Here is a 22139-nt window from a genome sequence, read left to right as displayed (position 1 = left end):
GTTGTGATCACTTGTTCAACATAGTAGTTAAAAGTGTACGTTGGAGGAATTAAACCAAACCAAACCCTTGATCTAAAGCCTGAAAGAAGCAAAGGCACATGAGGTGGGGAGAGCAACACTCCACTGAACTCAGAATCAACGCCACGTAGCACCATGTGCACCCAGCCTTTCCTTGTGAAGGGTTCTGGGGATGTGCTGTGATGCCTCTTCTCCCTCCCTCCCTTTCCCCCTGGACTTTGAGGCCTGGATTCTGGCCTGTTTCCAGGAGAGCAGCGAAACTTAGGAACCACATGTAACAAAAAGAACTTGGGCGGGAGCGTAGCGCCTAGAACAGAACCCAGCTACCCAGTAGCAACAGCAGCGGTGCACCGACCACCCCGCCCGGGCACCCCCCTCAGCCCCCCCCTCGGCTGCTGTCTCCTCCCTCTTGGAGGTAGGAGGCTGGGATTTTTTTTTTTTTTTTCATCCACCACGTTTGCAAATTTCACAGCAGCCGTAGGAGAGGCCGCACGGCGCTTGGAGGCCGGGAATCGCTCTCAGGGCCCCTCGGATTCACCCCCCCCCCCACTCTCCGTCCTCCCTTCTCTCCCCTCTTGCTGCATGGCGGGCTTGGGGATGCTGCCGAGGCGGCGCCGCTGCTGCTCGCTGCTGCTGCCCGCCCTGCTGGTGAGCTGGGTGGCGTGCCAGGCTCCGCCGGTGCCGGCCGGGGAACAGCCCTGGGACGGGCAGGATGTGCACATCGAGCGCAGCTTCGTGCCGGAGCAGTGCGCGCGCACGGTGCGCAGCGGGGACTTCGTGCGCTACCACTATCTCGGCACCTTCCCCGACGGCAGCAAGTTCGATTCCAGGTACCGCCTGGGGCTGCCGGGACAGGAGCCTGGGGTGGGGGCTGCAGGGAGAAGGGGCTGCCCACGGGGCGTTTGGGGTGTGGGAGGTCAGCAGTAGATGGGGCGGGGTCCGGGAGGGGAGTGGCCCTTAGGCGTTTTCAGAGGGGGCTGGGGTGGGTTATGCTGGGGGTGCTAGCGGTTGGGGAGGGGGGCTGGGTTGTTTTGGGGGGGCGGGGAGATATGTGGGGGAAGGAGATCAGGTGGGTTGTATTTTTTTTGTGTGTGGGGTTGAAGTGGGGCCCTTGAGACCCCAGGAATTCCCAGATCGAAACAAACCCAGTGTCCATCTAGTCCAGTATCCTGTCTCTGGCAGTGGCTGGTATCAGATGCTTTGGAGAGAGGCGCAAGAAGCAATCCCCATAATGGGCAATTATGGAATAAGCTCCCTCTAAGAGTTTCTCTCTCTCGCTGCCTGAAGAAGTGGGTTTTTTTTATCCACAAAAGCTTATGCCCAAATAAATCTATTAGTCTTCAAGGTGCCACCGGACTCCTCGTTGTTCTCTCAGCTTGGTCAGGCTTATGCTCTGAAGAGTGAGGGTTTCTATCCCGTATAACATATTTTTTTTTCTCTCTCTGATAAAAGGTAGGTGTTTGGCGAGCTCTAGGGAGAGTGCGGGGGTTTTGGAGAAGGTGGTTTCCAGATGGGAGTGGGTTGGGGCTCCAGGGTTGCCTTGGATGAGGCAGTAGTTTTGGTTCATTTACCCGCCCCCCTGCAATCCCCTGGGTCATATGAAGTAATAAGTCTTTTTGCACTGCACAAAGGTGTGAGAGCTACATGGAAATATGGGACTATTGTATGTGTATAAACTGTATAAAACATATATTTTTAATGGTTTCCAATTATTTCTGGTTATGACTGAGGAAGCGCCTGTGAAATGTGAAGCAGAAGGGGCTATCCATCCCAAATACACACCCATCAGACACACTCTAGGCATGTACTCAGGGCAGCTAGCCCCTCCCGCTGCTATCCCTACGCTCAGTTTTTAGTGTGCTAACTTCATCAGAGCTCTTGCAGGCATGTTGCCTTAGGCTGGTAATCACACCCCCAGCTTGAATCATAGACATGCCCCGTGTGTTTATAAATCCCCAGCACAATAGAGCCCCAAACCTGTCTAGATCCTGTGGGTGCTATTTTAATAACTAGTAAGCAATATTGATGAAAAGCAACAATCCATGTAGGAATATATATATGACAGAAATAAATGTAGAAATTAATTGGGTCTATTTGTCTGTTGTTTTGCTCTAGATGGTAGATTGTGGCTTACATTTTTGCGGTTTACTAATTTATAGTTTTAGAGTAATTTTAAACGTAAAAATCTGGCATTCCATCAAGTTAGCAATTCTAGAAATTGAAGAGTTTTTTTATTGTTGAGTAGCTTATTTGAAGACCTGTTTTTTAAGGTTTTTCGTAATACCTTTTGGTGCTCACGCTTACTGTATAGGAATTAAAGATTGATTGAATCAAATATATACTTACGATTTATTTATTACCAAGTTTCTATTATGATTCTTATAGCTGCTAGCTAGTTTTTTAAATTAAAGGTGCAAGAGAAGACTACATTAATGAAATTAGAGCAACTATATTCAGGTATTGATTTGAAATTGCTTTATAAAAGACCTCTGTAGCCTAAATAGAGGCAGGCTTCTATGATGGGTAATTGTGAGTTTTATTTAGCTTTCTGCTTCAGTGATGAAAACTTTCATGAAACTTGGAAGCTTTTACTGTACAGCTCTTTCCAAGTTATGTCTCCTTGCTACAAATCACGTTTATAAAGACTTGTAAAATGTATTGCGGAAGTAACTGTTACATTCCATCTATGTTTTAAAAACAGAATTCATGTCATTTTGTTTCTTCTTCAAATATGTGTGCTTATTTCCATGCCCCTGTAAATAATTTGGAGTTTTAGGTCTGTCTTTAACTATAGAATATTGAAGAAATAAAACAAATGTCATCTGCGGAAGCTGTCAGTAAAATTAGTCATGCAGATCTGTTCCGGGCTAGTATAGTTTTGCTCAGTTCCACTGTCGAAACAATTTTTTTTTTTTAAAAGATACTGTGGATCTGTTTTGAATGCATAATATTTTTATGTATTTTACTATTTTAAATTGATCCTTGACGTAGTCAGTCATACATTCCCCAATTGATAAAATATGACAAGTATTAATTTCTCACTTAGAATCTTTAACGTATAAATTTAAAATCTTATTAATTGGGTGCTTGTAGATATAACAACAGCATTTGCTAGGAGCTTGTTTAAATTGTGTTTTCCAGCATAAGTTCTCTAGAAGTTTCTGCGAAATATTGTTCAGTAGAAAGCAAATGATGTGTGTCAAGTAATGTCTGCTCTAAGAAAAGTTATTGGCTGCTGCAAAATGGTGGAGTCAACAGGGAGATCGAATTTACAAGCGGTTTAGGAATTCTAGGCCTGGGACTATTAGGAGCCTCAGTGTGTTGTGGAAGTGATGTTATGCAAACTCTTGAAAGTAGAGCCCTGACTATAGCAATATCCACCTCCTGGCTGGTTTTGAGACTGCTGCTTGCAGGCAGAAAGGAGGACATATCAACTTTTTTTTTGTTTAATGCTCTTGTTATCTGAAGAAAATGGCCTGAAGACAACATAAAGGCTTTGCAGTGGCAGGGGAGCAACGCAGATGGGGAATGTTTCAGAGACTTCACTGCCTTCCTGTCATGTTTGTGTGTTCCCATTTTCCGTTAAACAAAAATAAGTGCAACGTTTATTCATTCAAATAAACTGAGCTGAATTACTACATCAAAGCAAGCACTTGGTATTGAATTTAATGTGGTTAAGCTTTTGCCGCCCAGGCTTATACTGTTGCGGGGAGCCTCATATTTACAGTGCAGCTGTGACCATTTTATGGAAAACTTTATTATAAATCAAATTTACCCCAAACACTCCTACATCATCCCACTGGAAGATAAGTTCCCAGTATATGTCACATTCTTGGAACTGGCAAGCTTGCTGTATAAAGCAAATCTGTAAATTTTTGATGTTCGTCTAAGTCTTAATATCAAAGAAATGGGTGTGGAGGAGAAAAAATTAGCTATTTAGCACATCCTACAATTAGCACCAAAAATAGTGTCCCCCCATTTCTCGGGAAAGATATCATAGTAGCAATGAAATTTCATGTTACTAAGGCTTCATTATTTTACACAATATATTTCATACATTGCACTTAACAGTATTTTTTGAAGTGTTATAAAATTAAACTACTCTTGTCAAAATGAATGAACAAAAAGTATATTATGTGGAACATTTTACTTGCTTTTTAAAAAGTGTTTAATTTGCTTCTTAATTCAGGTTTCAGAGTAGCAGCCATGTTCGTCTGTATCCACAAAAAGAAAAGGAGTAGTTGTGGCACCTTAGAGACTAACAAATTTATTTGAGCATGAGCTTTCGTGAGCTACAGCTCACTTCATCAGATGCATTCAGAGGAAAATACATGGAAGCATGTGTGAGGGATAACAGGCTGAGATTGCATCGGGGTCAAATGAAGGAGTGAAGTTTAGGAGATGCTTGCATTTTTATAGACCTTTTTTCCATAGCAGGTGTGTGTAAAGTTCTAACTGGGTGAGCTCGGAACAAGATAAAAGTAAACTAGGACAAGAGATGGACACAGAGGAGTTTGTAAATAACCCATTTATGTTTTTCTTTCTCTCTGTCCCTCTCGTTAGCTATGACAGGGGTTCCACATTTGATGCGTTTGTGGGAAAAGGCCAGCTTATTGCGGGGATGGATAAAGCTCTGGTTGGAATGTGTGTGAACGAGAGACGTTTTGTGAAAATTCCACCCAAGCTTGCCTATGGGAGTGAAGGAGTTTGTAAGTACGGCAATATGGTTATAAATAATTTGGTTGCATAGAATGTAGGAGATTTAATTAAATTGATAAAATCTGAGGTTATAAGAAAGAATTGTAAAAACTGCACCTGATTTGATGTTTTTTGGGTGGGTGAGAGGGCGATTTTCAGATACCTGCCATTCAGTGTTAAAGAATTAAAATACAGGGGCTTCACCAGTGAAGTCCAGGGCCAATGCTATGGTAATAAGGCAACTTCACTCCGCATACTTTACTAGACACAGACAACACTGCATCAGCTTATTCCTGGGTCATATTTGTGTGGAAAGTTATATCGACAACCATAAAGGCTAGAATTATTGTAAAAATGAGGATTCAGCTTAAAAATCAAACTTTTACGTGAATTTTGTTTTTATGTACTATTTTTATAAGTAACACCTTTGTTTACCATAACTCGAAAATATTAAAGAGAGCGGCTTTGATCCTGCAATCAGTTAAACATGTGTTTAATTTTTAAGTATGTAAACATTCCCTTTGACTTCAGTGGGAGCACTCAGATGCATAAGAACTTGCAGGATCAGGGCCAAACTATTTTTCTCTATTTTTTGAGATTGCTTGATTAGCATATTTGACAACATTACATATATAGTCAGTTTCTCCCTGTGTGGTTTTTCACACAAAACAGGAGAGAGGAGAACATTATGCGAACACCTGTCAGGGATGGTCTAAGTCAGGGTGGCCAACCTGTGGCTCCAGAGCCACATGTGGCCCTTCAGAAGTTAATATGCGGCTCCTGGTATTGGCACTGACTCCGGGGCTGGAGCTATAGGCGCCAACTTTCCAATGTGCCGGTGGGTGCTCACTGCTCAACCCCTGGCTCTGCCACAGGCCCTATCCCCACTCCACCCCTTCCTGAGCCTGCCGTGCCCTCGCTCCTTCCCCCCGATCCCCGAGAGCTTCCTGCATGCCACAAAACAGCTGATCGAGGAGGGAGGGGGAGGCGCTGATCGGTGAAGCTGCCGGTGGGTGGGAGGTGCTGGGAGCGGGGTGGGGGAGCTGATGGGGGGCTGCTGACATATTACTGTGGCTCTTTGGCAATGTACATTGGTAAATTCTGGCTCCTTCTCAGCCTCAGATTGGCCACCCCGGTCTAGATAATACTGAGTCATGCCATAAGTGCAGGGGACTGGACTAGATGACCTATTGAGGTCCCTTCCAATCCTGTGATTTAAATGGAAAAAAGAAATTGTTGAAAAATCACAAATTGGCTGAAGACTCAGAGCCACTGTTACTACCTGAAGTGACTTAACGTTTTTAATTTTTTTTTTAACTGACTAGATTTCAAGTTGACTGTGTAATTTTATAAGTAAGCCCCCAGTTTCCTCAAGGAAAGCTTCTTACTCACTGCTCATGTGTAAAATTTTCAAGTCCCAAATGGAGGAGAATATTCTGAGTATCAAATAGTTACTTGATCTTATAAAGTGTTAAGTTCCCTCGTCTGTAGCAAAGGCAGAATTCTAGCAGAGTTCATAGGGGGTTGAGGAGCTCAGCAACATTCTGGATTGGGTCTTTACCAAAGATTTAATTTTGTTCGCTGCTGTGTTATCCTGGAGGTATAATTACAGCCAGTTAGTAAATATATGAAGTTATAAAGTATAAAGGTATAAGACTGTAAATAAATATAAAACTATTGTTGGTTACCTTTTTTTGAAAACTTCTTTGTGGGTGGCAGACGTGTGATGCTCTCAGTGGCCCAGGTAAAGTTAGATGATTTTATATTCGTTTGGTACCCTGTGAAAGGGTAGCATGATGATAATTTGAACTTTTTTTTTGTTTGCAGCTGGTGTAATCCCCCCAAATGCAGTGCTTCATTTTGATGTACTTCTGATAGATCTCTGGAATTCTGAAGATGAGGTTCAAATTCAAACTTATTTGAAGCCTGAAAAATGTACTCGGACAATCCAGGTGTCTGACTTTGTAAGATACCATTACAATGGAACTTTCTTGGATGGGACTCTGTTTGACTCAAGGTAAAGAGTTAATAATTTTCTGTGGATTTTTTAAATACATCTGTTCTGGGCTACTTAAAGGAGGCTTTTTCCTTTTTTTCCCAAGTGCATAATATAACTGATGTTAATTACTACGCTGTGAAACAAAGAGGAGGATTCAGAGTGGTAGCCATGTTAGTCTGTATCAAAAACAATGAGGAGTCCTTGTGGCACCTTAGAGACTAAGAAATTTATTTGGGCATAAGGTTTCATGGGCTAAAACACACTTCATTAGATGCAACATCCGATGAAGTGGGTTTTAGCCCACGAAAGCTTATGCCCAAATAAAAGAGAGGAATTTGCAAGTCTGTTGAAGTAGCTTGGCTTCATAAGAGTTATACACATCTGTTTCTAGGGGATTATATGAATGTAGTACTGTCTTAAACCAGTAAAAGTGATATCCTATTACTCCATGCACATTAGGCAGCTTCTCTCCCTTTTGCGCCCCATGACGACATTATTCTATAATAAAATAAATGAATAGGTTTTGTAACAATTTTAATATTGATATTTGTATGTGGTGCTAGTTTTATGTACAAAACTGTACAGGGTTGTTAAGGAAAATAAAGTATCATCTCCATTTCTAAAATTCCTCAGCAGGCAGGCAGCCTGCGTACTTCACTAGGGTTTCATGGAGGGTATTATTTTAATAATAGTCAGAGTTCATGTTGGGACATTATGCTGAGTGAGAATTGGAGACCATGGCAGGAATGGAAGTTGTTGTGGGTGGGCATTGGGAGGGTTATGTTTTAAAGTTAGTAATATTTTGTCAGTAACTTTTGTCTTCTTTTAGGTTAGTTATTTGGAACTTTAAAAATGGGGTTAGCCTGATCAAGGTCTTCTGGTTTTTAACTACTCTTTTGGGAAGCCTTCCAATGTGTGTTGCTTTCCAACAGAGGATTGCCTGGAATATTGGCAGAACTTTGTGTGAAGCTTTTGCAGTGACTGCCAGGCAGGGTCTAGCCAGTGCAATTAATCCTACGCTTTCAAGAGCCAAACCTATTTCACAGAAAAACTGAAAGAAATTTTGTGCTGCCAATGTCTTACAAAATCTAGGCTATTCATAAATTGTTTGATTAGTAAATTTAAGGCTTCCACCAAAGCTGTTTTTAGTGTTTTCTAGTGCACTTGCTTGTATGTGTATGTACCAGCATTCTTTATAGGATCAAATGTCAGAGTTGCTCAAGAGTGTGTGTGTGTGAGATTCTTCCCTTCTAAAGGCTTGTACTACCAATGCTGAAATATAACAGAGGGTAAAATATTCACAGGTGTCTAAATCCTATACAGAAAACTCAATGAGGCACTTAAACTCCTAAATCTGACTCTGAGATTAATCTTCTAAATCACTTCTAAAAAAGAACTGAAGCTTCTAAATCAGGGGTGGGTAGACTACGACCCGGAGGCCACATCCGGCCCTTCAGATGTTTTAATATGGTCCTTGAGCTCCCGCCAGGGAGCAGGGTCCTGGGCTTGCCCCGCTCCGGCGCTCCAGCAGGGAGGCTTGCCCCGTTCTATGCATGGGTGGCCTCAAGCAGCTCCCAGAAGCAGCAGCATATCCCCCCTCCAGCTCCTACGCATAGGGGCAGCCAGGGGGCTCCGCATGCTGCCCCCACCCCAAGTGCTGCCCCTGCAGCTCCCATTGGAACCACAGCCAATGGGAGCTGCAGGGGCGGTGCCTGTGGATTGGGCAGCGTACCAAGCTGCTTGGCTGCGACTCTGCGTAGGAGCTGGAGGGGGGACATGCCACTGCTTCTAGGAGTTGCTTGAGGTAAGCGCCTCTTGGAGCCTGAACCCCTGACCCCCTCCTGTGCCCCAACCTCCTGCCTCAGCCCTGATCCCCCTCCCGCTCTCTGAACCCCTTGGTCCCAGCCCGGAGCATCCTTCTGTACCCCCACCCTCTAATCTCCAGCCCTACCCCAGAGACCATACCCCCAGCTGGAGCCCTCCCCCTCCTGCACCCCAACCCCCAATTTCATGAGCATTCATGGCCTGCCATACAATTTCCATTTCCATACCCAGATGTGGCCCTCGGGCCAAAAAGTTTGTCCACCCCATTCTAAATCATTTAGGCACTTGGAAAATGTTACCCAGAATGTCTCCATTAGCTCAAGTTGTAGATGCCTGTGTTTTTGGAACAGAAGGTTGTAAATTGTATTCCTTGTGCCAAATGCGAAGAGCTCTAGTGACTCATTGTGATGCTTGTATGTGTGGCTTTTGGTTATTAATTTTCCTTATTTTTTTGATTGACTCTGTGATATTAGCTTTTTCTTCTTAATTCTTTGTTTTAATTTTTAGCCACAATCGGATGAGAACTTACGACACATATGTGGGAATTGGATGGCTGATTCCTGGTATGGACAAGGGACTCCTGGGAATGTGTGTAGGAGAAAAGCGCATCATCACAATACCTCCTTACCTAGCATATGGAGAAGAAGGAGATGGTAAAGGCAGCCCCTCTTCCAACCCCAAACTCTCCGTTTTCTAACACAGATCTTTGCATTACATAGTTGGCATTGTGAAAGCACCATTATTTCAAATTATATATGGATGGAAAATATTTTTAGAAAAGTAATTCAGGATGTGGCTTATCAGCAAAGTACAGGTATTTTTCTCTTTCATAAATAGGCTGGTTTATTGACAGATGAGTGCTTAGCATTGACTTAATTGTAATATATAACACACATGCTGAAGTTTAATTTCTTCACAGGTAATTTTTTCTATGAAGAATAAATTCCATGTGCTTTTTAAACTGGAAGTCAGGGGCTTCCTTATTTCTTCTTGACAACTTCCACAGCAATTTGACTTCTCTTAATAAATGGAAAGTCATCTTAGAGTTCCCAGTTTCTGTTTATTTCTTGTTGCTAGTCTCACTAATTAGCAGTCCATAGGTAGGCTGTTTCCTGGGCTCCACTCACACATATCTGAGCCAGTGTTTGTGAATCCATGCCCATCATTGATGGTAAAGAGTTGTCTGTGTTACTTCACAATATATCCCAGATCAGTTCTGGAATTTCCATCCTGGATCAGACCTAAGGTCTTCCTTATCCATCTGGTCTCTGGCAGTGAACAGTACTAGATACTTCAAAGAAAGAGGCAAAAATGCTGTAGAAGGCAGATATGGGGCACCTGTCCCCCACATTAATGTGCCCCACATTAAGGCTCACCCTGATCCTGAATAGTTAGAAATTGGCTCTAGCGCTGAACAGTGAGGTTTAATATCCCTTCCTCGATTTTATCATCATGAATTATAACTCTGGATATTCTTATTATCCATAAACTATCCAATCTCTCTTTGAAACTTGCTTGACTTCAATGAATTCCTGTGACAGTGAGTTCCACAGCCTAATTATGCATTGTGTGAATAAGTAATTCCTTTTATCAATGTTGAATTTGCTGCTTTTAATTTCGAATGACCTCTTAGAATCGTAGAACTGGAAGGGACCTCGAGAGGTTATCTAGTCCAGTCCCCTGCACTCAAGGCAGGACTTGTCCTTGTCTTATGGGACAGGGAGAACAGAAGTTCCCGTATATCTTCTCTATCCCATTTGTTATTTTTTATATATATTTACGCACCCTCAAAAGTATGGTGGAAATGCTCACTAATTCAGAAATCCTGGTCAGATGCATACACTGTACATAGACTTCTGTCATCTTTAATTGGAGAGACCAGTATTTTGGATGACTGGGTGTTATCACAATGGGCTCAGTATAAATATACCTAGAATAAATAAATTAACGGAATTCAAAGAATTAGAGGATAACCTCACCCCCTGATGGAACATTGGATGGATGACTGAAAGCAGATTTGGCTGTGTGACGGGGGGGCCATAATTCTGCAGTAAACTTTTTTTTTTTTTTTTTTTTTTAAATTCATTGTCCTAATAGCCAAATTTACTATCTGGGATGTGAAAACAAAATATAAATAAAAACATAATGAAATAGATTGATCAAAAAGTTGAATTCTTTCTAGAACTATTGCTCTGACTTAATTGCTTCTTTCCCATCTCATGTAGGTAAAGAGATTCCTGGTCAGGCTTCTCTGGTTTTTGATGTGGCTCTGCTGGATCTTCATAACCCAAAAGATGGCATCACTGTTGAGAACCAAAAAGTGCCTGAATCCTGTGAGCGAAAAAGCCAGACAGGGGACTTTCTCAGATATCACTATAATGGCACACTGCTGGATGGCACATTGTTTGATTCCAGGTAACCAAACTACTAGACATTATATGGAGAGAGTGCTGGACTGGGACTCAGGAGACCTGGGTTCTATTACTGGGTCTGGCGTGCTGGGTGACCTTGGGCAAATCACTTTCCTTCGCTGTGCCTCAGTTTTTCCATTTGTAAAATGACGATAATACTGGCCTCCATTGTAAAGCACTTTCAGCTCTGGTGATAAAAAGCAGTATATAAGAACTAATTATTATTACTTCCAGTTTATATGTGTACAGTATACTCTGTGTGTGTGTGTGTGTGTATGGCTTCTTATAACATTGTCATAAGCAATCTTAGTGAGTAGGAATACTCTGCAGTTCTTCCCATTTCCTATCCATTTGTAAAGCGTCTGGGACCTGTGGGTTTCAGGTGGTAGTTGGGAAGGGGGAGGGTGTATCTCCTTATCAGAAGTAATTCAAAACTTTGAGTGTGTCAGTGGGATTAAGAGTTGTTGTTAATGCTTTGTATTGCAGTATTGCTTAAGAAACCACCTGAGGTTAGGGCCCCACTGGACTAGGTGCACTGAATACACATAGTAGAAGACAGTCCTTGCCTCAAAGAGCTTACACTCTAAACGGAGAAGACTGACAAAGGGTGGAAGAAAAGAAATATCCCCATTTTACAGTTGGAGAACTGAGGCACAGAGATTAAGTGATTTGCTCAAGATTACATGAGAAGTCTTTGGCAGAGCCTGGAATTGAACCCACATCTCTTAGTCCTAGTCCTGCGCCTTAACCACAAGAGCATCCTACTTCCCTCCTTTAAAAAATACTAAAATCAATAACAAATCTCTGTGATTAAAAAAAAAAAAGGACATAAATATGGGTCAGTTTATAATTAATAAGATGAATCTCTGTGTCTGGGAACACTACAATTTATAAAGCCATATGGTGAAAAATGTGTGCAAGGTTAAGCTCTTATCAAGAGGATGAAAGATGGCAGATGAAATTCAATGTTGATAAATGCAAAGTAATACACATTGGAAAACATAATCCCGACTATACATATAAAATGATGGGGTCAAAATTAGCTGTTACCACTCAAGAAGGAGATCTTGAAGCCATTATGGATAGTTCTCTGAAAACATCCACTCAATGTGCAGCGGCAGTCAAAAAAGCCAACAGAATGTTGGGAATCACTAAGAAAGGGATAGATAATAAGACAGAAAATATCATATTGCCTCTATATAAATCCATGGTACAATCACATCTTGAATACTGTCGTGCAGTTGTGTTCGCCCCATCTCAAAAAAGATACATTGGACTTGGAAAAGGTTCAGGGGCAACAAAAATGAATGGCTGCCATATGAGGAGAGATTAGTAAGACTGGGACTCTTCATCTTCGAGAAGAGATGACTAAGGGGGGATATGATAGAAGTATATAAAATCATGACTGGCGTGGAGAAAGTAAATAAGGAAGAATTATTTACTCCTCCTCATACAAGAACTAGGGGTCACCAAATGGAAAATAATAGGCAGCAGGTTTAAAACAAACACAAGGAAGTATTTAAGGTCAGGCTTGACAAAGCCCTGGCTGGGATGATTTAATTGGGGATTGGTCCTGCTTTGAGCAGGGGGTTGGACTAGATGACCTCCTGAGGTCCCTTCCAACCCTGATATTCTATGATTCTATTTTTTCACACAGCGCACAGTCAACCCTTGGAACTCCTTGCCAGAGGATGTTGTGAAGGCCAAGACTATAACAGCGTTCCAAAAGGAACTAGATAAGTTCTTGGAGGATAGGTCCATCAATGGCTATTAGCCAGGATTGTCAGGAATGGTGTCCCTAGCCTCTGTTTCCCAGCTGGGAATGGGTGACGGGATGGATCCACTTGATGATTACCTGTTCTGTTCATTCCCTCTGGTGCACCTGGCATTGGCCACTGTCGGAAGACAGGATACTGGGCTAGATGGACCTTTGGTCTGACCCAGTATGGCTGTTCTTATGTTCTTAAGTTTTTTATTTTAAACCTGGCACAAACAGCTAAAAATTGCAATGAAACCATTGTAGAATAAATAGAGCAATACTACTTTATGCTTCTATGGCTTCTGTAATCTGATCTCAAAGTGCTTTCTAAACATAGTATTAATTTATCTTCCCCAGGGGGAGATATTAATAGAATTATAGGATATCCACTTTACAATAGGTGAACTGAGATACAGAGAGATTGAGTCATAATTAGTGACAGAGGTGCAAATAGAATGCCAAAGCCCTGAGTTGCATATTCCCCACTGGAGTACACTGTAGAGTTTAAGCATAGCATAGGAACAGTGTTACCTGTCAAAATTTTTATCCTCTTATAAAAGTGTAAACTGATGTCTCATCTTTTCTGTAGTAACTCAGTTTTTGAAAATTTCCTTCACATTTATATCTTGGTTATTGTGACTAAATATTGAGAGATGTTGTGTAACCCTGTGCGTCTGAATAATTGTACATCATATTAGAGCTGACAAACATTAGTTATTCATTAAAGTTATTCATTAAAATGGCATGCATTCTTACAATGCCACTCCTCTAATTTCCTGCAGAAGTTACAAGTAAGGACAATATCTAACGTGTAATTAATCATCCAAAAGGAGCCAGCTGGGGGGACTTTTTCCACTGGCATAGGGAATGTGTCAGGAGTGAAGCTGGGGGTAGGAGATGTGTGTTAGGAGTGGGGCTGTAGTAATTATCTCCATTCTGGGCAATTCTAAGTTGTAGGGCTACTCACAGGCAACTCAGCCAGGGTTGCCTAAATTACACCAGGGGCTGCACTGTCATCTAGCATCCCAGGGCCATTATGGTGGCTTAACACCACTTCTGCACTTCCTCCCTTGGGCTGTGCGTGCACTTGGCCTCCAAGAGGTGCAGCCTGCAGTAGCATCTTTTATGGTAGATTTGTTCTCTTTAGTAACAGATGTTGGTCCAAATGCTTGGGATTGGCCTTTTGATGCTTGGCCAATAGTTTAGGAGGGAGGGATATAACCTGTTGGAACTTATTCATCTCTCCATTCCTCTAGTAGATGATTCAGGTGGCAGTCACCCAGATACCAATTTATTCTAACAGTAGTTATTCATTGCTGTTACAAAATAAGACAGTATGAGGGATGTCTGGTGAAAATGAATCCAGTACCTTATTTATAAAAACTGATTAAAGCAGTGCTTGAACTGAGGGGGAGAAAACTGTTACTTTTATTAAAATTTAATTTCATTCAATTTTATATACATAAGGAGAGAAATCTAGGGAGGTAATTCTTGACTTTTAATATTAACTTTTTGTATCCTGCAGAGATGTTGTTGCAAAAAACGTTCCACAGCCAGGGTTCCTCAATATCTGTTTATGCATCATAAATAAGCAAAATATGCACCTTTGACTGTCTAAACATTATGGGCCAGATTCACTGCTACACAGTAGCTGCTTTGTGCCGCTGCAGCACTAGAACAGTCATGTATCTGGAATTAACTGGTTTAAATAGAATGCTAAAGTTACACAACAATTTAAAAGACTACAGTCACAAAGTGGGAAGAGGAAACATACACACATGTGTAAGTTTGCTATAGTACTAGGTAAGTTACAAAATTGCTGATACTGATATTGGTGTCACTAAAACAAAATATTTTCTATAGCTATTCCCGGAACCATACATATGACACCTACATTGGGAAAGGTTATGTGATCGCAGGGATGGATGAAGGTTTGCTTGGGGTATGCACTGGGGAAAAGAGAAGAATAATAATTCCACCTCATCTTGGATATGGAGAAGAAGGAAGAGGTGAGCTCAGTTTTTATTTCAGTACAGTCTTTCGTAGGAAGTATTGCTTCCTTTGTTCTTCACAGCAATTAAAACTAGCTAATCTCTGAAGTGTTTATCCCTTTCTTTTGGTATTCAAAAGGTGTGTGTATATTAATATAGTAGTCAAAGGGCGTAAAAGTGGCAGAATTAGGCCCAGAGTTTTCAAAATGATTTTAGTTAGCTAGATATAATTATACACAGTCTCAGTTGTCTGGCTGTAGGTGGGGACATGAAAATTATTTGGATAATCTATGGTTCAGACAAATGGGCTACTAGGGGGCCAGAAGTCTGCAAGTTTATAAACTCTGCAGTGAGAGCGTGTTTCCTGTAGATCTTAATAAACTGTGTCTGCTAAAGGATTTGTCTGTGTTAAGTTTTCTTCCCAATTGCTTCCACAGCCACAAATTTGTGGAGAACTAAGCCGCCGCTGTAAACAGTGGATGCATGTAACAACAAAGGATGTGTGTATGTATAACATACAATTAAAATTCCTTTGTGAAAACTCACTCGCCTCTAGGAAGGGTATTGCTAGAGTGTGATATGTCGGTTTCTCTAGTCAATCGCAGCTGTGTGCTTGTGTTTTAAGAAGCTTTTCCCAGTACATAAAACATTATTTTCCATTAATAACTTTTTATGAAATGTTTCATTTTTGTGACTACATTCCACTGTGCTAATTGGGAATTAGATTTATAGCAAAGAAACCTATTGGTGGCTGTGGATGCATCTATCGCTGTTGGTAACACAATCACAGAATACTTTGGGTGTGAGAAAAAGCACATACTTGTTAAGATTTTTCAAGCAGTTTAACCCTTTTTCTGCTGCTATTCAGTTGCCCGTGCGTGGTGGAAGTGTTGATGTTCTGATACAGTTTTGCTGCTTTAATAGTGACTTGGTAGGTGAGGTACCAATCAAGTGGCTAAGTTGGTCACAGAAAATGTAAACTTCCAACTTCACTGTGCTATTAAAAACGCAAAGTAGAGTGCATAGTTTTGAAACTTTGAATTATGGAAATGTTTTCCTTACTTCTTGAACTGACTGCTAATATAGTACATTTTGATTGGTATCCTGTACATTTTAAGTGTCTTTCATTGGAAGCATCTTGTATCTGTGTTGTTGTGTGCAGAGGTGAATCAGTGCTTTAATCCTGAGAAATGTAAACTGAAACCAAGAACAAAATCACTCAGTAGAAGACACAACATTTTATATATTCTCACTGCGTGAAGTATGAGGTCAGTATGTACCTGCGTAGATGCCGTTTGTTTCTCCTTATATGATTGCTTACGATTTAGGAAAGATTCCAGGATCTGCAGTACTGGTTTTTGACATCCATGTGATTGACTTCCATAACCCTTTGGACTCTGTCAACATTACTACTCATTACAAACCTTCCAATTGCACAGTATTGAGTAAGAAAGGGGATTACCTGAAGTACCACTACAACGCCTCGCTCCTGGATGGCACATTGTTAGACTCAACGTAAGTACGTCACTTGGCATACGAAATAGTCTATGTAACTATGAAAGCGTGGGTCAAAATGAATAGCATACAAAGCAATTAGGATATTCAGAAAGGAAAAAGGTTAACAGTGATGTTAACATATTCATGTGAACATGGGACCAATTTATTTTTCCTGTCTGACAATGTCTATAAAATCTTTTCATATAGGGGAGGAAAAAAACGGGGGAGAGAGAGCAACCAAAGGGAAAGAGTTGGGGACAGCAGAAATAGGGATGTGAGAGAGGAACATAGAAATTGTCACCACAATGATAAACAAAATACACATGAATTAGGGTGTTTCATTAGGTTCTGTTGCAGCTGAGATCTTCATGGAGAAACAGTTGGATCGTGATCATGTTTGTGGTGGGTCAGGTTGGGGGACAAAGGGGTTCTGACAATGTTTACTTCCTCCCTACTGTACACATTAGGAGTGTGAATGGAGGCAAAAGCTGCTGGCAACCCTTCTCTCCTACGCTCAAAGGTCAGCTGAATCTCTTTGCTGTACTGATCCCTGATCCTTCTTGTCTGGTTTTATTTCCTTGTTGTGACATAAAATAGATTATTTTAGATGAACCACATTTTGGATTGAGCTGAAGTAAATTCAGATAGAGTTTGCTATGACTGAATAAATTCTCCTGTTCTATTTTTAGTTCTGTGCATACCTCATCTTTTTGAATAATAATAATAATAGTACTGTTAAATTTCCCTTATTTGTATTTTATTTGGGAGGTGAGGTAGGGAAGGAATACTTTTTAACAGAAGAACATAAACACCAGAAATAGTCCATAGCTTTCATTATAACTTGTACTGCTCAATATCTATCTCTCTATGGAATTTATATGGTAATGGCGGGCATATATCTCAGCACCTCAAATATTTAATGCATTTATCCCCACAACATCTCTGTGAACTAGGGAAGTGTTATTATTCCCATTTTAGAGATGCAAGACTGAGGAATAGAGTGGCTAAGTGACTTGCCCATCGTCACACAAGAAGTCCGTGGTGAAGCAGGGACTTGAACTGTGTCACGGTTCAGGGCAACTGCACCAGTGGTTCTGCAAGGGCACCCACTTGCAGGCTTCCAGCACTCTAGCCATTGCCTCTCTTGGGTGGAGACCTATATCTATCTACCTCCTGACCCAGGTATTTCCAGGCTGAACAGTTAGTTCCCTGTTTTCATTATGTTATTCTCAGCAAAAGACAGTCTGCCTAAGCAGACCTGCTTGCTTCCTCTGCAGAGACTGATAACAGTGCAATTGCGCACTGTTAAGCTACCACACAGCTCTTTCTATGCAAACTTATTTATTCTTAGGATAATAGTGTTACAGAGAACATATTAAACACCATAATAGAACCTACATGCATGCTAATAAGCTTACTAGAGTCCCCCCCTCCCTCCCCTAGTCTCCACCAGGGCTCTGGTCCTTGTCAGTCCTTTGAGCCCATCTCTAAGGATTGTGTCCATCCATGGACCAGAGGTCCTGTCCATTTGCTGGATCAGAACGAAGGCCCCGAATGTGTTTAAAACCAGGCTGTTTAAACAGAAGTTCTTTCTTTGTCTTTTAGTCCCTGAAGAATCCAGATTAGGTCTTTGAACTGTCCTACTGTAACAGGTGATCAGCACAGCAAAGGTCCCCTCCTCAGGGTAAGGGCTGAGTCAGAAGGTGGAGGTTTGCAATAGCACCCCCCCCCGTACCTGCTGTCCCAAAAGATCAATTTGTCTCTGCTGTGTTGTTCAGCACAGTCTTTTGAAGTTCACCTTGTCTCCCAGAGATTGCATTAAATCCTCATTCCTCCTAAGTGGTGTTCCATACAACCGCAAAATAGCATACAAAAATTTGCATTTTCAATACAATGGACCCCAAAGATATTAAACGTAATTCAGTAAGGTTTAACTTAATTCCATAAAGTTTGCCCAGGATTGTTGGGGTTTCCTCCCAGAGCCCCTTCCACTTGGGTCCCCAAGAACTCAGTTCAACTCCAATTTTGTCACTCAGATTCCTTTATTTGGCATGCAGCAAAGCTATGCTTAGTTGATCAGAATCAAGCACAGTGGATATAGGATGTACCATACATCCAGACCTACACAGTAAAACCTCTACCTTTGTATTCATGTACACAGTGCATTGCATTTACTATACGCTGCATGTTATGTTTTGGGATTGTCTTGGTTGCTTTGTAGGAACCAATTCCCGTACAGTATGCTCTTCCACACAACGTCAATGTAGAACTTTCTATTTGCATTCCGAATTTATTTTATCCATTGTAAATGGTTCCATGAGTGTTCTCCCCTTATCTTAGCTAGTACAGACATTCTGTTTCCAGCCAGCTGATACATTTACCTCCCTAATCCTATCTCCCAAGAAATGACACCTCACCCAACTCCAATGACACATGTCAAGCCAGGCCTTTAAGGCTATTGCAGGGCACTGTCATATCTGTTGACACACAGGTCTTCAAAGTGCTAGGGTAGTGCCCTAATCACAGGACCATCCATCCTTTCCTTATAGAGGCTCTATACTCAGGGTCACACAATTCAGCAAAAAATGACAAAAGAGACTGACAGAAAAAGGGGCACTCGGATGCTGCAAGGACAGGTGCCAGTAAAAAGTCCCAAGATTGCAAACTTGCCTTTTAGAATTATAATGTATATTTAAGAGAGACCAGGTGGGTGAGGTAATATCTTTAATTGAATATATTGGGGATGGACATGGGTCTTAGAGATATATGCATTGGAAAGAGATGGACAGGTACTATTCTGCCCTTTCTTGGTTATGGAGAAGCTGGCATTGGTAAGTAAATGAAACCTAATAAACAACCGGCGGTATAATTATTACCTCCTGACTGAAAGGTACAGAATCTCTCTCACCAACAGAAGTTGGTCCAATAAAAGATATTACCTCACCCACCATGTCTTTTTAATATCCTGTGACCAGCACAGCTACAACAACATTGCAGACAAAGTATATATAATGTGTTTATCACTCCACAGAAATACATCTTAGAAATAAGACCCCAGTAGCAAGTCATAATTTATAACATGATAGGACTAAAATATTAGCAAGATTCTTAGAAATGATAAAGACCTCAGTTGCCTTGGGGTTCAAATTAGTTACCTCATATACTAGACACACAAACTGGGATTCTGAATGGAGCCTAAGAAATTGAATTGAATTTCAATGGCAGTTTGATGCATGGTTCCTTTAAACTCCTCTGAAAATCCCAGCCGGATTTATTTAGCCAAGGGGATTCCTCGTATGAGTAAACTTACTCATGTGCTTCAGCCTTTGCAGAATCAGGCCTGTGGCTTACAAAGTGTTTTTTCCCAAAGATATTTGCAAGGCAAGAAGCCCTTTTTTGAATGACAAAGTATTTCAGAGTTTGATTTGATTTGGGAGGATTAAAATCCTTAATCAGGTTTAATTCAAGTGATGATGATGTCTGTATGAGATAGGAGCTACAATCTGTTACCTCAGCAACTACACCACTTGGCTATTTAGAAGCACATAGAATTAGGGGTAAACTTGATTTTTGGCCACATAGGGACTTTGATATAGAAACTGTACAGTTTGAGTGATAACTTGGAAGTAGTAAAAATTCTTTTTTATTTTTCAGGCTTAGTCTTGGTAAAACATATAATATAGTTCTGGGATCTGGACAGGTTGTTTTGGGGATGGACATGGGTCTTAGAGATATGTGCGTTGGAGAGAGGCGAACAGTTGTTATTCCGCCCCATCTTGGTTATGGAGAAGCTGGTGTTGGTAAGTAAATGCAACGTAATAGACAACTGGTGGTGTAACTTATTACCTACTGAGCGACTGATGTATATGTGTTGTTAGTCTTGTTTTTCATTATTTCTGGGGCAGGAGGGTACGAGTGGCTTGAAATGGTAAGGAAAAATACTATTTTTAAACATATGGATTGGTTTTTTTTTTTTTTTTTTAACGTTTTTAAAATTATCCAGTAGTGTTAAAGTGCTCTCTTTGGAGCTTTTCCAGGCCAGTAATTTAACAAAACAGTGTTTGGTTGAAATAAATTTTCCACCTTTAATAATATAGCTCTGAAAATGTGACATTCTGGCCAGTGTGCTGATTACCACGGGACACTACTGGGCGCCAGTGCCTCCATGTGTCAGGAATGTTTCTTTGTCTTAATGGAATGCTGTCGGCAGAAGGGCTAGATTCACAAAGCATCTTAGGGTATGTCTACACTACGAAATTAGGTTGATTTTATAGAGGTCGCTCTTTAGAAATCGATTTTATACAGTCAATTGTGTATGTCCCCACTAAGCGCATTAAGTTGGTGGAGTGCATCCTCAATACCGTGGCTAGCATCGACTCATGGAGCGGTGCACTGTGGGTAGCTATCCCACAGTTCCCACAGTCTCTGCTGCCCATTGGAATTCTGGGTTAAGCTCCCAGTGCCTGATGGGGCAAAAACATTGTTGCGGGTGGTTTTGGGTACGTGTCGTCAGTCTCCCCTCCCTCCCTCCCTCTGTGAAAGCAACGGTAGAAAATCGTTTCGCACCTCTTTTCCTGGGTTACCCATGCAGATGACATAGCACGGCAAGCATGGAGCCCGCTCAGCTTACCCTGATGTTGTGAGCATTGTAAACACCTCACGCATTATCCTGCAATATGTGCAAAACCTGGCTAAGAGACGCCAGCAAGAGGACGATTGTGAGGAGGACATGGACACAGACGTTCCTGAAAGCACAGGCTGTGGCAATTGGGACATCATGGCGGCAGTGGGGCTGGTTGATACAGTGGAACGCCAATTCTGGGCCCGGCAAACAAGCACAGACTGGTGGGACCACATAGTGTTGCCGGTATGGGATGATTCCCAGTGGCTGTGAAACTTTCGCATGCGTAAGACCACTTTCTTGGAACTTTGAGAGTTGCTTTCCCCTGCCCTGAAGCGCAGGAATACCAAGATGAGAGCTGCCCTGACAGTTGAGAAGCAAGTGGCAATAGCCCTTTGGAAGCTTCCAATGCCTGACTGCTACTGGTCAGTCGGGAATCAATTTGGAGTGGGGAAATCTACTGTGGGGATTGCTGTGATCCCAGTAGCCAATGCATCACTGACGTTCTGTTATCCAGAAATATCTGGGAAATGTGCAGGTCATACTAGATGGCTTTGCTGCAATGGAGTTCCCTAACTGTAGTGGGGCGATAAACGGAACACACATCCCTATCTTGGCACCAGACTACCTTGCCAACCAGTACATAAACCGCAAGGTTCTCAATGGTGGTGCGAGCACTGGTGGATCACAAGGGACATTTCACCGACATCAACGTGGGATGGCCGGGAAGGGTGCATGACGCTCGCATCTTTAGGAACTTCGGGCTGTTTGAGCAGCTGCAAGAAGGGCCTTACTTCCCAGACCAGAAAATTACCGTAGAGGATGTTGAAATGCGAATAGTTATCTTTGGGGACCCAGCCTACCCATGGCTCATGAAGCTGTACACAGGCAGCCTGGACAGTAGTAAGGAGCAGTTCAACTGTAGGCTGAACAAGTGCAGAATGGTGGTAGAATGTGCCTTTGGACATTTAAAAGCTCGCTGGTGCTGTTTGCTGACTAGGTTAGACGTCAGCACAACCAACATTACCATTGTTATTGCTGGTTATTGCTGCTTGCTGTGTGCTCCATAATATCTGTGAGAGTACGGGGGAGACGTTTATGGCGGGGTGGAAGGTTGAGGCAAATTGCCTGACTGCTGATTTTGAGCAGCCAGACGCTAGGATGATTAGAAGAGCACAGCTAGGCATGCCGCGCATCAGAGAGACTTTGAAAACTCGTTTCATGACTGGCCAGACTACAGTGTGACAGTTGTGTGTGTTTCTCCTTGCTGCAAACCCGCCCCCTTTGTTGATTTTAATTCCCTGTAAGGAATTAAACCACC

At 41.9% G+C, this 22139-nt stretch overlaps 1 protein-coding gene across 1 annotated transcript in view; it reads left to right on the top strand.

Moving 5' to 3' along the window:
• Positions 1-600: 600 nt before the first annotated feature.
• FKBP9 (FKBP prolyl isomerase 9) overlaps positions 601-22139 on the top strand; it is a 30563-nt gene continuing 9024 nt past the window's right edge. Inside the window, exons 1-8 of the mRNA XM_077809238.1 lie at positions 601-848; positions 4582-4727; positions 6544-6733; positions 9047-9192; positions 10765-10954; positions 14573-14718; positions 16029-16215; positions 19852-19997. Coding sequence (XP_077665364.1) covers positions 601-848; positions 4582-4727; positions 6544-6733; positions 9047-9192; positions 10765-10954; positions 14573-14718; positions 16029-16215; positions 19852-19997 — 1399 coding nt within the window. The remainder of the gene's footprint in view (positions 849-4581; positions 4728-6543; positions 6734-9046; positions 9193-10764; positions 10955-14572; positions 14719-16028; positions 16216-19851; positions 19998-22139) is intronic.

This window comes from Eretmochelys imbricata, chromosome 2 (genome assembly GCF_965152235.1).
Source record: "Eretmochelys imbricata isolate rEreImb1 chromosome 2, rEreImb1.hap1, whole genome shotgun sequence".
Taxonomy (NCBI): domain Eukaryota; kingdom Metazoa; phylum Chordata; order Testudines; family Cheloniidae; genus Eretmochelys; species Eretmochelys imbricata.
This window is presented reverse-complemented; position numbering and strand designations above follow the sequence as displayed.